Source organism: Chlamydotis macqueenii, chromosome 3, assembly GCF_036417535.1.
Source record: "Chlamydotis macqueenii isolate bChlMac1 chromosome 3, bChlMac1.mat, whole genome shotgun sequence".
NCBI lineage: Eukaryota > Metazoa > Chordata > Aves > Otidiformes > Otididae > Chlamydotis > Chlamydotis macqueenii.
Window position 1 is genome coordinate 62,918,040 of NC_141558.1, and position 15,020 is coordinate 62,933,059.

The 15,020-nt window shown below is 37.6% G+C and overlaps 1 protein-coding gene across 3 annotated transcripts in view; it reads left to right on the forward strand.

Moving 5' to 3' along the window:
* The window catches only part of PEX7 (peroxisomal biogenesis factor 7), a 46,250-nt gene continuing 31,230 nt past the window's right edge, over window positions 1-15,020 (forward strand). For 2 of the 3 annotated variants that reach the window (XR_015258138.1, XM_086744742.1), the window contains exons 1-5: window positions 1-191; window positions 1,578-1,635; window positions 3,494-3,644; window positions 7,842-7,919; window positions 8,231-8,339. Coding sequence is in view for 2 of the 3 variants with exons in the window: in XM_086744742.1 (XP_086600868.1) it covers window positions 65-191; window positions 1,578-1,635; window positions 3,494-3,644; window positions 7,842-7,919; window positions 8,231-8,339 (523 nt within the window). In the remaining variant the exon portion in view is untranslated. The remainder of the gene's footprint in view (window positions 192-1,577; window positions 1,636-3,493; window positions 3,645-7,841; window positions 7,920-8,230; window positions 8,340-15,020) is intronic. The other variant, XM_086744743.1, reaches the window with a different exon arrangement.

Here is a 15,020-nt window from a genome sequence, read left to right on the forward strand (position 1 = left end):
GCTTCCGGCGGGGCCGGGCGCGTTGAGGCTTCTCCGCGCCTCGGCCGAGGCCCGGGCGGGGGTGATGGGTACGGTGGGCTGTGGTGGTGGGACCCTGCGGCTGCCGGGGCTGCACGGTTACGCGGCGGAGTTCTCGCCGTACTGGCCCGGGCGTGTGGCCTGCGCCGCCGCGCAGTACTACGGCATCGCAGGTGCGGGAGGGGCCTCCGCGGCGGCGGCGGCGGCAGCGGCGGCGGGGAGGGGGGGAGAGGGTAACCGTTAATGGACGTTCCCGGGGGCGGCTCCTCGCCGGAATTCTGGGTGTCCGCAGCGTCGGTCGGTGTCTGTAAAAGCGTCTGGGCGTTTCCCCTTTCTGCCGGTTTTGCTTTGCTTGGGTGCAGCGTGTGGGGTCTCTGTAAGCGGGCGGGGGTTGGTATCCGAGCCGCTGAGGTGCCCCAGCCGGCCGGGTGCTGCCGCTTACCAAAATACCCGCCCGCTGTTTTGGTGTTGTTTTTCACAAGACCCTCTCAGAGCAGTGCTGATTTTATAGGGTCGAGAATAAATATTGTAGTAGAGGCACACACAGTGTGAGTGAATTGTCTGAAAATAGGTTTTTCCTTAAAATGTTCACTGTCCTGGTCTCAGTCATGGAGTGCCCGGGCAGGCCATGGCCATTCCGGCGTCCCGACAAAGAGGCATTTCCTCAGCATTGCCACCCTTTTCATTTCCAGTGGGACTATTGCTCCTGAAAACATTCATTTTAAATAGAGCTTCTAAATGTGGAATTACTTTGATAATGTCCCAGCCCTAATGACAGAGCAATACCCCTGTGTGTGTTTTCTCAGAACTGAATTACTTGTTTCATTTCTGGTAAGCTGTGTTTGTATTACCAGATTCAGGGTGGAGGGTGGAGGAAGTGTCATATCTGCTGTGTTATCGAAAGGATAAAAAGGAATCCTATGCTGGTATGTCTGTAACATGAGGCTTGTGGGGAAAATGCACTTCTATGCTTTATAAGCGATTTGTATCTTTTCCAACCTCACCTACAGGTGTACTGGAGTAAAAAAAAACAAAAAACAACCAAACAAAAAACCCCCAACAAAACAAAACAAAAAACTAAGCTAAAACTACTGAAGAGTCTCTCCCTGTTTTTCCAGTACCTCAAGGGGGCCTACAGGAAAGATGGGGAGAGGCTGTTCAGTAGGGGCTGTTGTGACAGGACAAGGGGTAACGGTTTCAAAATAGAGGGAGATAGATTTAGATTAGATATTAGGAAGAAATTTTTTACAAGGCCGGGTTGGATGAGGCTCTGAGCAACCTGATCTAGTCAGGGATGTCCCTGCTTCTTGCAGGGGGGTTGGACCTTTGAAGGTCCCTTCCAACTCTAACCATTCTATGGTTCTATGAAGCTGATATAAATCGATTACTGCTTTAAAGAACATGAGACAACAAGATGTTTCTTTATGCAACTAATTGTTTGGCCTCTTAAAGTTCAGTTGCCCTTAGTATTTGCACACTGTAGCTACCTCAGAAACACAGTAGTTTCCTTTGGCATGAGGGAACTGGTTGTGATATTTTGTTTTATTTCTCTGGTTTAGGTTGTGGAACTCTAGCAGTGCTGGAACAAAATGAAGCTGGGATTGTTCTGCTCAGGAGGTAACACAGATTTGTGTTTTATTTTTGCAAGAGAGAAACTTACTATGTACAAGACACAACCCAAATATTTTGGGATATTGTTAGCAGTAAAAAGTATTATATCCAGACTATAGTACCTACTGAACACATGTCTTTGTATTTGTCGTGGTTTTGTTTAGTGAGGGGGGGCCTAAGGTGGTAGCTTCTGTAGGAAACCGCTAGAAGTCGCTCCCCTTTGTTCAGTGGACTTGGCCAGGCCTAGGGCGGACCCACTGCTGTTTGTAGTAATAAATGAATAGTTTTCCCCAAGTCGAGTCTGTTTTGCCTGTGACAGTAACTTTAAGGATTTCTCCCTGTCCTTATCTCAAACCTTGAGCCGTTTTTCCTTATATTTTCTCTCCCTGTTTTCTTGGAAGGTGGGGGGAGTGAGAGAGAGACTGCATAGTCTGGTCCGATCGGGGCTGAACTACGACAGTATTTATGTACAAATCAGGTTTACATTGCATAGATTTTGTTGTAGGAAGTAATCTGTATTGCACCCTTTCCATAGTGCAAAACATTTTATAGAAAACTGATAATGTAAATTAAAAGCATCCTCTCTGCCCTGGCCTGAATTGAAGTGTTAGCTTTTTAGGAACAGTGCATTGCCTCCTAAATTTATGACCTTATGACTGACTTGTATTGAAAATAGTGTAGGAAGGCGTGAAAAGTTGTGGAGGTCCTTCCTAGGAAGTCTAATATTCTAAGAGTTTGAGAGGAGTTTGGTTTGTGTTCTGGATGGGAAGAGGAGAAAGGTTAGGGAGAAGAGAGTTTAATACTTGACCATGATTCACCTTAAATTCTTTTAAAGAAAGTTTCGAAACAGCAGTTGTTTGGATTAAGAGGGCTGAAATAAAAATGCTTAACAAACAGTCACTCATGTTCAGAGACACTGTTTTTGATTCATAATTATAAAGCAACACTCATAGAAGCTGTTCAGCACTCTTAGCTCTGTGAAGTGCTCTGGCTTAGTGCTGTTCATTTCTGTATTTCCTGTGACTGCTTTTATTTTGTAGTGGAAAGTCCTGTAACTTCCTGAGCCATAAGATGTGTCATTTTCTCTATCAAAACTTTCTGTGTGTGTGCCTTTCCCTCATCATTACTGCAGAGTGCCATGAAGTTTAACTTCCATGAAGTTAGCATGAAGTAAACTTCCATGAAGTTTAACTGCCATGAAGCTTAGCTGCACCCTTAGTGAAAAGGGGGTAAATAAATTTGTATTTACCATCAGATAACAGCAGGGTCATGGGTAGTTCTTGCAGAGCAACTAATATATGGTATCAGATTCCATATGATTAATTGTTGGTGTGTTGAAAGCCCTTTTTAGGGAGCGTAGAGATTGTTAATGTGTTCAAGACTATCTTTCTGTTGTTTTTTCATTGAGAGTCAGCTTCCTAATGGTGTTATGAATTACATAGAGGTTTCCTAACACTGATGGTTTTATTTCTTTTTTTTTTACCACAGTTGTTACATACAAAGGGCTTCTGCCTCTGTAGCAACATCCTGGAGAAATGGTAGATCAGGCTGAGACATGTGGTACCTCTATCTCTGTTTGCTTTGCAAGTTTAAGACTGAAACCAGACTTCATCCTCTGTGTGTGGAAGGTCCTTAGCTCATTTATGCTTCAGGTTAATCAACCTATTCTGACATACAGTTGTAAAAGTTGACATTATAACAGGTAAATTACTTGAAAGGAGATTTACTGGAAACTCAAATATGTAAAAATGCTGTTTAGAATGGTAAAGAGGATGATTTAAAGAAATACTGTCTTTGCATGTAACTAGTCCAGACTTTTATGTCACACTTTCTCACGGACAGTATCCTTATTTTTCTGGTTTAGTTTTGACTGGAATGATGGCCTGTTTGACGTGACCTGGAGTGAGAATAATGAGCATGTGTTGGTCACTTCTAGTGGAGATGGATCTCTGCAAATCTGGGATACAGCTAAAACCAAAGGTCCACTGCAAGTCTATAAAGAGCACACTCAGGAGGTAAACCAGGCAAACTTGAAAAATTTAATGGACTAACTAATGCTTGAATGATTAAAAAAATTATTTCTGGACTTATAATCAAAAGTGGGTTTTGTTGTCTATTTTTAAAATTTGTTTGGGTCTGGGGTTTGAATTTATAATTTAACATTATGTTGAATATAAAATGAATTACCTATTGTACGTATTTGTATGTGGATTCATATGCTGTAGTAGGTACCGCTTAATTACATAAGTCTAATGTATTCAGAAATAGCATTTGTGATTCTGTATAGGCTAAGTAATCATTATGTTCTATGAAAGTACAGCAGTTATTCTGTGATTTTTAGAGGGCGTGATTGGATAGGTCTAAATCAAACACCTGAAGTATGTATAAAGTATTATCCTTGAGGATATAGTGATAAACATTATGCATATAGGGTTTCTGCTGTACCCAGGAACTGCTTATCCTTTTCCATCCTAGCATCTGTGAGAACCTACTCAAGTAACAGTAGTAAAATATTGGAACACCATGTATTTTTTTTTTTTTAGCCTTGATTTGATATAATTGAATTTTATTTTCTTAAAATCTCAGGTTTTTTATGCGATGCAATGTGGGTAAAGAAAAATGTTATATTCTTGTTCATAAATGTATTTGCATATTTTAAGGACGTTTATGCCTTAGTATATATTTGTCTTCTACCCCTTTTTTTTTGTTTGTTTTTCTTTCTTTCCTGCTTTCCTTCTAACTCTCCACTCATTTCTGTAAAGTGTTTGAAGTTTAGATGAAGTCAGTTTTAGCTTGGATTACTGATGCTTTATCTGAATAAAACAACCTAGTAGATATGTAGTCAATAGAAACTGATGCAGAGAATCCAGTTTTGTATTCTCAAAGACCTCAAGATTTTTTCAGATGTGAAGGAACAAAGTTAAAAGCTGGAGTGACTGCAGTTACATGACACTCTGTCTTCTGTACCTTATTTCTTTGTAATTTTGCTACTTTGGTTTAATACATATGCTATGTAAATAAAGAATTTCGAGAAATGAGTTTGTAGTTGTGATCAGGATTTTGTGATAGTGTTCAAAGGCTGATGGTAGTAATAGAAAAATGTAGGCAAAGCATAATACCTGGGTTGGTTTTTTTTTGTCTCTGTCATTCACTCATTGAAATTCTGTCCGTAAGTTTATTTTGGTTCTGCTACACCATCTGTTGTTTGTGAAGTAAACATTGCTGTGTCCAAGTCTCAGTTTAGCAGGTAGCTTGGGGAGGTGGATGTATTCAACCATGAGTTAGAAAGACGGTATAGGACACATGGGCTGAGTGTTTATGGTGAGATATGAAAGGTTTGTATTGAATCTTTATAAGCACACATTAAGAAGATAGATCTCGGAGGGAATATACTGAATAGTTTGTGGTGAACACTGGCAGACAGTGCTCTTTAAAATGATTGACTACCTTCCTAATCCTTAATCCCTGCCTGACGTTTCTGATGACAATTTTGTCACTGTGTTTTATAATATTTCTAATGCAAGATTGACAGGGATCTGTTTCTTATTTTCTAAATGAGATAATTGTTCCTTCTGCAAAAGAATGTGCATTGTTAATTTAAAAGTGTGCCTTCATTATCAAAGAACAATGAGTTTTATTTCAGCACTAACCAACTGCTGAATCTCATGAATAAATTAGTCTGATTTACTTTGGTTTTTATGAAGTCTCACTGGAATGTGAGACAATAGAATGCTTGAATTAAATTTGTCTTGTAAAGTGAGCCTAAACATTTGTTAAGACCTGTTCTTTGTGTTTTTACATATTTTTTTTATCTTCTTTCTTGCCTGAGGCATTTTTTGCTGCTATTCAGGCATAAACTAGTCGTAATATATTTTATGATTGAAGATAAAGCACTAGAAGATTAACAACTAAGGTTTATGCGGTGTTATTAGTCTTTCCCAGTTGCTCAACACAACTTCTATTGAAGTGTCTGTAAATTTATGTTGGATTATAGCATAAAAAGGAAAGAAGCATAAAAGTGAACCTTAACTTAGCTCTCCACTCCTTCTTTTTGTTCTCCTATTACCTGAACTTGTCACCTGCCAAATGGAAGATAGCTCTTGCTTTTTCTGAGCGTGTTGTCTGTTCTGTTTGTAGTTGTTGCCCGAAGGAGAGTTTGTCTGGGTCCCATTGCCTCCAGTGCGGCTGCAGAGTGCTGGGCAGTCCCAACTGTGTCTGCCATAGGTACACGGATCCTTGTCACAACACACATCAGAACATCTGTGTGCTGATAGCTTGCGAGTGAGCTCTAAGCTGTATGTGCGCTTTGCCTTATCTATGCAGTAGATCTGATACATCCCAAATATGTGGGGCTAGGTAGATTGTGTGACACAGGTGCGTATTTCTTGGAGATGTATTTCTTTATGGAAAGTCATGGACATGAATATGAGAGCCCAACACTTCAACTAAGCTGACTTCATAGGGTTGTTGTGTGAAAGAGGCATACTATGTAGTGATACTTTTAGGGGCATTTCTAAACAGCAACAGCTTAGGAGTTGAACACAGACCATGACACAGATGCAGGGGCAAGGAGAGAGGCTAATGGTTGCGGGGAGCTCAAAAGCCACTTTGAAGAGCCTTGGTGTCTTCCATTCTTAAAACGTGAACAGGTACTTGTGTATCTCCTTTGCTACTATTTTAATAGGAGGGTCAGGTTGAAAGGGAGGGTGTTTTAATGAGCTGTAGTATTGGTAGTTAGCTGACAAAAGTAGAAGAACCTAGAGGTAAAGGCATGGTTTGGAAAAACAAAGAAAAGAGTTACCTCTCAGTTTATTATTTGGCTTTTGTCAAGTACTTTCTGATTGTCTTGTACCTTTTGATTATAAGCTCTTTAAGGAAGGGAGCTGACACAAAATGGAGCCAGAGCAATATGCCTTTCAGTATATGGGAAGCAGTACATTGTAAAATAAAAAATGAAAGTTGCAGATAATGCACTTTGTTTTTCTGTGGGCAGTGTTTGTTTTCCACTTAGGAGAAATAAGCAAGTAGATGAAAAACAGTTAATTTAAGCTGGATCTAGCATAGTTTGAAATATTTCTTAGGAAGGAAAACGCTCAGAAGTAGCTAAATGATACCTTGATTTTCTTTCTTATACAGGAAACTTTCCATAGAGCAGTTCCATCTACTACTAGTAGGTAGTGCCCTGAGAAATATCGTGGGAGGTCTGATTGGGTCAGGAGGTGAAGCAAATAAACCGTTTCAGCTAATATTTATCCCCCTTAACCCTGAAATGGTTCATGTCCCACTGCAGCTTATTGAGCATTTTGGTGTGAGGTAAAACTAGACAGAATAGAATGTGCTTTCCAACATGTAGATAAAGATACAGTGCATTTGAAGTGGAAGTTGTACATGTTGTTGAAAATTTCAGATTTGAAGTAATTTGAAGAACTGCCTTAGAGCATTTTTATTTTTTTTCTGAGGCAGCAGAACTGAAAAATCAGCAGTGAAGGATGGAGTTAAGGTATCCTCTGTCAAGATGGGGATCAATATTAGAATAAACTATCAGGGAAGAAGGAACTTATTTCAACTACACAGTGAAAACCAGTTTCTTAATAGCTGAAATAATTAGTCGTGAGGGAAGGTGGGTTTTCAATTCTATTTTGGATTTGAGGATATGAATGGTAAAAAAAAAGTGTCATAGAACCTGTGAAAGATGAAAATCAGGAGTCTTATGACATGTGTTTCTTATGGGAATTAGATATTGTAAAAAAGCATTTGTTGTTAGCCAGCTAAAACCTCAAAGTCAGCTCTGAAGAGAGATGGCATTTATGTTGCTAGCAATTAGAAACTGTAGCTATTTTAATTAAATTGGATTAGAGATAAGAAATCCATCTGAATTATGGCTTTTTACAGTGTTAAAAACTTCTAGTGATGGTGAGTCTATGTGGATTTTGTTACAACTTTTTTCCACTCTATTTTAGTCCATCTTTACTTCTTTGGATACTTTTCTGAGCCTATATGTACCTTTAATACGAGACTGAGATGTTAAATTTATTTTTTTTCACAGGTAAGTGGCATTGTTGGCAGCTTTGTGGTGCTTGACTGGTGTGGTTTTTTAGCTGATTATGACATAATCTGCAAATCCAAGTCTATTTTATGAAACTTCGGCTAACTAGAGTCTCAAACTTGTGTTCTTGTGCTCTTTCTAAAGCAGGCTGTTATATCATTTATAGGCATATAGTGTTGACTGGAGCCAAACTAGAGGAGAGCAGCTAGTGGTGTCTGGTTCATGGGATCGAACAGCCAAGCTGGTATGTTGGTTTTCTGCTGAAGGTGAAAAATGTGATTTGTTTGGGATCTGATAGTTCTTTGTGTTAAGAAGCAGTATTAATTCACTTTTCCTCTTTGTTTTTACACAAAGGCTGAAATTCTGTTTTAACTGAGATGTTGCTTTTTCCCTCAGTTGATATCAGTTTAAACATACAAGTGCTTTTCATGATACATGGTAAAAAAAAAAAAAGTTAATTTAGTTCTTTCTGTATGTATAAAGTTTTTTTTGTGTATGAAACTCCTTTCTTATTGAATGTGTACCTCATCTGTTTTCTTTTTTTGCTTTATTCAGTGGGATCCAGCTGTGGGGAAGTCATTGTGCACTTTTAAAGGCCATGAAGGGGTCATTTACAGCACTATATGGTCACCACACATCCCAGGTTGTTTTGCATCTGCCTCAGGTAAACATGATGGTGAAGGGATTCTCACAACAAAAAAAAAAACCTTGTATGTTATTGGATTAGTTCAGCACTTTGACCAGCAGATGGTGGTGTGTGCCATATGTAAAAATGGAAGAAGGCAAGATAAACCTACTGCTGCAGCTGGATTTGTAGGTCCTGTTACAATCTGTAAATCATCCTCTTGGCCATTTAAACAGGGATCAGCAGTTTTCTAGCAGTTATTTCAGTGACCTTGTGGCAATTTTTTCTCTTATGTTATGTAGCTGTCTTCCATTCACCTCACTCTTGTTATTGACCACTAAAATCCTGTTACATGCTTTATTTTGTGCTCTGGCTTACGTGTTTTTAAATTGTCTCAAGTGTCAGTAGGCTGTTAGCTCTGTGTGCATAGTCAATTCCTGTTTAAATACTACTCTCTGTGTCTTGTTCTTTATGAAAAGTAATTATCAATTTTAGTTTTCTGCTTTGGCCAGTGCTATGAATCTTGCTGCTCAATATAGTTATAATTGAATTGTGTGTTCCTAGAGGCAAAGAGACTGTATGGTGAGGAGGCAGTATTTTCCGAGCACTGCTCCTACTCCAGAGGCACAAGGAGAGCTCTGGAATGAGACCTGAACCCTAACTGCTGACTAACTGGGCAAGGAGTGCTGTGAGCCACGGAGTTTGGTTGGGAAATAGAGAGGCAGTAAGACACTGCCTTAATTCAAATATTGGTAGATTAACTCCAGTGGCTTATTTTTCTCTGATTTTAAGTCTGTGGGGCTTCTGTACCGATTTAAGTAGAAATTGTTTAGCTCTTATATCAAAAGGGTAAACAAGTTTAAGTATGTTTTCTTGTTACTGAAGTTAAAGAGAGACAGTGAGTACACCCAGATAGTGGTCCTTCCCTGTTCCGTTGGAAGTTTGATGAAAAAGTGCACATGGCTTTCATAAAATTTCAGTCTGGCTATTTCCATCTGGCTCTGTTTGCAGAGTTGAACTAAAATAACTAACAAACTACATATATTTGTTCTGATGTAGGTAGTGCTTGGAAGCCAGATGCTGGTGCACAGGTATTTCCAACTTACTTGAAGATTCATTGAGGTAACACTTAGTGAGGTACCTATGTAATCAGATGTGCAGAAACTTAAAGGGTTGAGCCCTGTATGCTGTACAAACAGTTCTACTGAAATGCAGTTATATAGTACAAAATACTAGCTAAGTACCATTTGGTCAAAAGTAAGTGGAGAAAACAGCACTTAATGTTTTTTGCAAATTCTAGGGAATGTTACAGTCTCTTTAAAGGCCTGCTCAGAAGCCTCCCCCTCCATGATACTCATACGAAATTTCTGACATTCTAGATGAACGAAAGGGCTTTACTGATCCAGCTAGTTATTTCAAATTTGATTCTCTAGGCTGTGAAGCCAAACTCTCTTCTAATACATTGCCACTTGAACAATTTTGGGAAACATTGATTGTTAGGTGCTTTATGTGATGGTACTGAAATTGGGTACACCAACATACAATTCTTTGAGTGACTCAGTGGGTGCAGCTGTTCGAAGTTTTGACTAAAACACTAAAGAGTTCCTGTTCTTTTGTGAATTTTACTTTGACTCTTGAAATGAACTGACATACACTGCTGGGGCCTGAAGTTGGTCGCATTCGGTTTTCATGGATTGATGACTCCGTAGTATTTTATAGGAAAAACAACACGCACAAAAGAGACAATATTTTTCTTCTGTAAGTACTACTCAGATGTGAGATCCACATCTTGTAGTGTAATGCTAGGTGTAAAATCATTAGGTAAGACAAAATGATAGTGAACGTCCTTATGTTTCTGAAATAAAACATCTGGTGTGCTTCTAAACGAAATAACTTCAGACCAAAGATCTTGCATAGAAATCATGATCTACCAATGTGGAAAAGGCTTCTTTGTTTGCTTTTGGTTTTAGTTTACATTGGAATTTTCCTGTAGTTTGATTAGATTATTTCACCACAGAAAATACTTACAAGGAGTTTTTAATTTGGTCAGCAGGGCTGTAGTAGAAGTTCTCGTGACCCTCTAGCTCTGGATATAAATGCCATTTCCTTATTGTGAGAAAGGCATATCAGACAGTTTATATTCAGAGAGTTTGCTTCACTGTTTAGTGTTTAAAGACATTCTACTCTGTCAGTCTAGATATGTGATGAAAGTCAAGTGGAACTGTTCAGGAGGCTGGACCTCCTCATTTGAAACTTGCTGTGATCCACACACTTTATAAGGATGACAGAAAGCTTAATTTCACCGATGACTGAACTTCTCTTGAGGTAAAGTTGGAGCTGGAGAAAAAGTGCGATCTCAACGTGACAGTACTGTGTAGAATTTACAGGTGTTCCCTTTTTTGATATACTTGCTGGGAGGGTTGACCTGAAGTTTTATGGTCTCTTCTTTTGCAACTTTATGTTGTCTTGAAACTTAATAACTGAAAATGTGTCTGGAGGGAAACTTTGTACTTAGTTTTATCTCCCTTGTTTTCTTTTTTAAAACAGTATACTCTTTGAAGGGTATTGTTGAAGAGTATTGAAACATTCCCTTTTTGAAGGAGGCTGCGCTGCTTTAGGATTGTAGTGTGTGTGTGTTTTTTCTCTCTCTCGCCCATTCTGTCCCCTTTCTTTTATCCCACCTCACACATACCTACTCACAAGCATGTACTTACCCATATCTTAATAGTATAAAGTCTTAGCACTTTAGACCAGAAAAGAACTGTTTCATGTTGCAGCATTTTCAGTTTTGCATGTGTTAGTAAAATGAGATTGGAAAAAAAAGTTTATCTTGGAATACTTCCAATTTAACTAAATGTAACACACTTTTTTTTTTTTTTTTAAATGAAATAAACAAAAGAGAAGGAGATTTAGGAACCTTTTGCATGCATCAACCCTACCCTTTGTCTGCCTTTATTTGAATCTGTATAGATGCCAGTGGAAGTTTAATTTCCACTTAGCTAATTAGTTCGTGAACACTGAAAACAGAAAACCAAAGACAACTGAAGCCACAGCAAAATAGCCACTCAGAGTGACCATTATGTCCCTAGACAACTTTTGCCTGAGGCTAATAAGGTTAAATCCTTGCTTTTGGAACATGGCTTCCTCAAACTATTATGTGACTACAAAAAGAATAAGAGTGAAGAAAATGAAAAACCTAAGACTGCAATATAAAACAGTTGAAAAAGAGTTTGATATTAAGTGTGGTTATTTTTCTTAATTAAGTCTCCAATCTCAATACGTACAAGAAAACTATATTTGTTTGCAGTGGACAATAAAATGCAGTTGAATTACAGAAGATAAATCCATGTGATGCGTCAGTTCAATTGGCTTTTATTCAACATCTAATACACTTCCATTTAATATTTACAGAGATGTGTGAGGTACTTTACAATGCTGTTGTCTTCATGTACAATCATTTGTACTCTCAAAAAACAATTAAGTAAATAGCTTATCTTTTTTTTTTGTTTGAAATTGGGAGTTAATAGTAACAGAACAAACTGTTAATTCTGTATGTGTAAATAACTCCTGTTGTGATGTCAGTAACAATTTCTGAGCTGATAAGATAAGCAGAATGTTCAGGTGTACGTGTGGCACCCAGACAGAGCCCTGATAAATCTCTGCCTTACACTGAAAAAACAGTGATGTGGAAAATGTCATTAAAGAAGTGACACAAATGTTTAACAGCATCTTTCTGGCTAAAAGGGTTTAATGAGTCATTGTGTCATTTGCCCAGGTGGTCTCTGGGCGAATTGATGAGAAGGACATAAAGAAAGTGCCAAATGCACACAACATTAGTATATAGTCAAATGTAAATCAGTTCTACTAAATGATTCTCCATAACTGCAGAGCAATAGGTCTTGCTCTGTCCTGTGGCTTATAAAGAAAGCATCTTTTACAGTATCCACTGCTTTTATTGCCCTTTAAATTTAACAGTGGAAAGTAATTAATGAGTACCACTTTACCCTTATCTGCCTAACTGTAGTATTCTTCGATACAGATACGACACTGGCAAATGAAAATATGAATGTTTTGGATTCGACAAAACCTGGATTTAGAATGACTACCAGCTTTTATCTTAGCTACTGGAACCTCAGTTTTAATGCTGCTTTCATTTTTAAATCATTACTACACTTCTTAAGTTTACTGATCAGGACAGATACATAGTTTTTATAATGTCTTAAACAAATCATGAATAAGGGAAAGAAGCCTTTCTTAAATCTGCAAGATAATGTCTGTATTCATCATTATTTAGATTAATTAATTGTGTTTGTGGCTCAAATAATTATTTTTCAGACTGAAAGCTCAGGGTGAAAAATTTTCTCATGCTACAACAAGGTGTGATCATTTCTGATACATTTTTATTATGTTGACAAAAGTGTTGGGGAACTGCAGATTTGCTGGTTTACAAATGAACCTGCAAATACAGCTTCCACTCTTTGTAAGCCCTTACATTCAGTGCTAGTTTTTAAGGTTAAAATTAAAAAACATTGTTTATCTCATACTCTGTTTTATTGCCAGCCCTTACATAGTGAGTTGCCTTTTAAAAAGTTTGGTTTTTTGCCTACTGCTCTCTTAGTGACAAATGTGTGTAGTTAAGGACTTGTCAAGCTGTAGTTTCAGAAATCACACTGGCATGTAGCCTTGGCACACCTTTCTGTGTTTGGGATCCAAATGCTTGTGAAAGAAAACTAGAAATGAACAAATTATTTTGCATTAAATAATGAGCTGGGAAAGGTGTACATCTACTACGAGGATGGTTACTGAATTAGTTGGAAAAGAATAGCCTTTAGTGCAGCTCCTTTGTAAAGAGGTGTTTTGCATGTGTGAGTTCCCGGACCAAATGTGGGTTTGTCAGGTCTTTGACTTCAGCTTTCTGAAGCTTCAGTTTACGTTCCTGCTTCAGAAGTAGCACAGGGCAAAACAAGGAGCTGTTGAGTGGAGCTTGCAGACAAGTAATTCCAAAGAGGTTTGTGTGTGTTCAGGTTCCTAAAAAAACCAGAAGGAAATAATCTTCTGTTTTGCTATGACAGTGGTTTGTCATGAGTTCCAAAACACTTTACCAGAGGTTAATATTCCATTCGTTTGTGTGTGATGGGAGACCACTCTTTGCTTCTTATGAGTTCTTTCCTGGTTATTTGCTTGTTGAATGTGCTAGAAGAAATGCTATCATGAACAAGGTTCAAGGCTTTGCAAAACTTGGTCATTTTTGGAATCCAAATCCTCAAGGGATAAAAGAATAAGAAGCTTCAATTTACTGCATGGCATCTTGTACAAATCGAGCATCTAGGGAGCAAACTGACTATAGAGTTACTGTATTTTGTTGCAGTTCAACTAAATTGCTGTTTATGCTAGAAGCTATTAAAATATAATTTACATGCTTACTTTGTTGTGTCAAATCTATGTAATGAAGCGAGGTCCATGTTAACTATAGTAAAGTATTGTATGCAGCAAATACTAGAATATAAAGCACTTCTAGGATATAGTATTTTATGTTAGAATGTCGTATTGTAAAACGGTGGTTTAGTTTGAGAAGAAAAATGCAGTAACAGATTTTTTTTTTTTTTTTTTTTTGCAGTGAATTAATATTTTGGGTCAGTTAGGTTAGAGTTAGGTAACCAGGCAATATTGCCACTTGTTGAAGGGTGATTTAATAATAAGTTGTAAGTTATGTCAGTTTTGAAATTGAAAAAAAAAAATTGTCCCAAGATTTACATTTAATCATCTTGGAAAACACTGAAATAAAAGTTTTCACTGTTCTGTTTGTTTTTTTTTTTTTTTTAATTTAGTTCAGCGAATAACTTAAAGCTCTTTTGATTTTTTGCTTTACAGCATTTTGTATCAGATCAAAAAATTACCAGTTGGAAAGTATGTTTCCACTGGTAATTATGTTTACCTAATATCTAGATTGTGCTACATGGAAATAGATTTTGTGCATTCAGTAGAGTCCTGTTGGATAATTTAAATAAAGCCGTTATTTGTGTCACTATTTCTGTCTGTTTGTGTGGATCTCATGAGCTTTATTAATCCTGATCTAGGTTCTCTTACACCATCTATGATAGAAACAGGCAGCATGATAATTTTAACATGCCTAAAAAGATTGTTTTTGAGAGTAATGAGATTTAGGTTCTGCACTTTATTCTTGCACAGATTTTCTATTTGATTCTGGCTGCAAACTTTAATCTGGATTAATATTTAAAAAATACATACAAGTAAGCAAGCAATGTTAACTTGTCGATGTCACTGCAAAGTACTTTAATTGAGATTTCTTTGATGTTACACCGTATATGCCAATACTTGTGTCTTTTGTGCGGAATTCTTTTCCTATAGTAAGTTAAAGATATATTATTTGAGGTTTGTTTTTTTTTCTCTTGATGAGGGTACAGTGTCAGAAGATCAGACTTCTTGCTTTAGAACTTTAAAAAAAGCAGGTTTTTTTTTTTTAACTAAAACTTTAAGCTAACAATACAAAAAAAAATTACCTATCCTGGTTAGAATCCTTCTTGCCTTCACTTTTAAGGTTTCTTATGTTTTTATTAATCTCCCAAATACCTAGCTATGTTTTATAGTTAGTGTTGTACCTCTGTACTGTCTGGCAATGATTGCTTAGCTGGCTGTTGTTACAGGATTTAGGAGACTATGATTTATGGATTTGGGTAAAATACATCTGTGAGTAAAAAG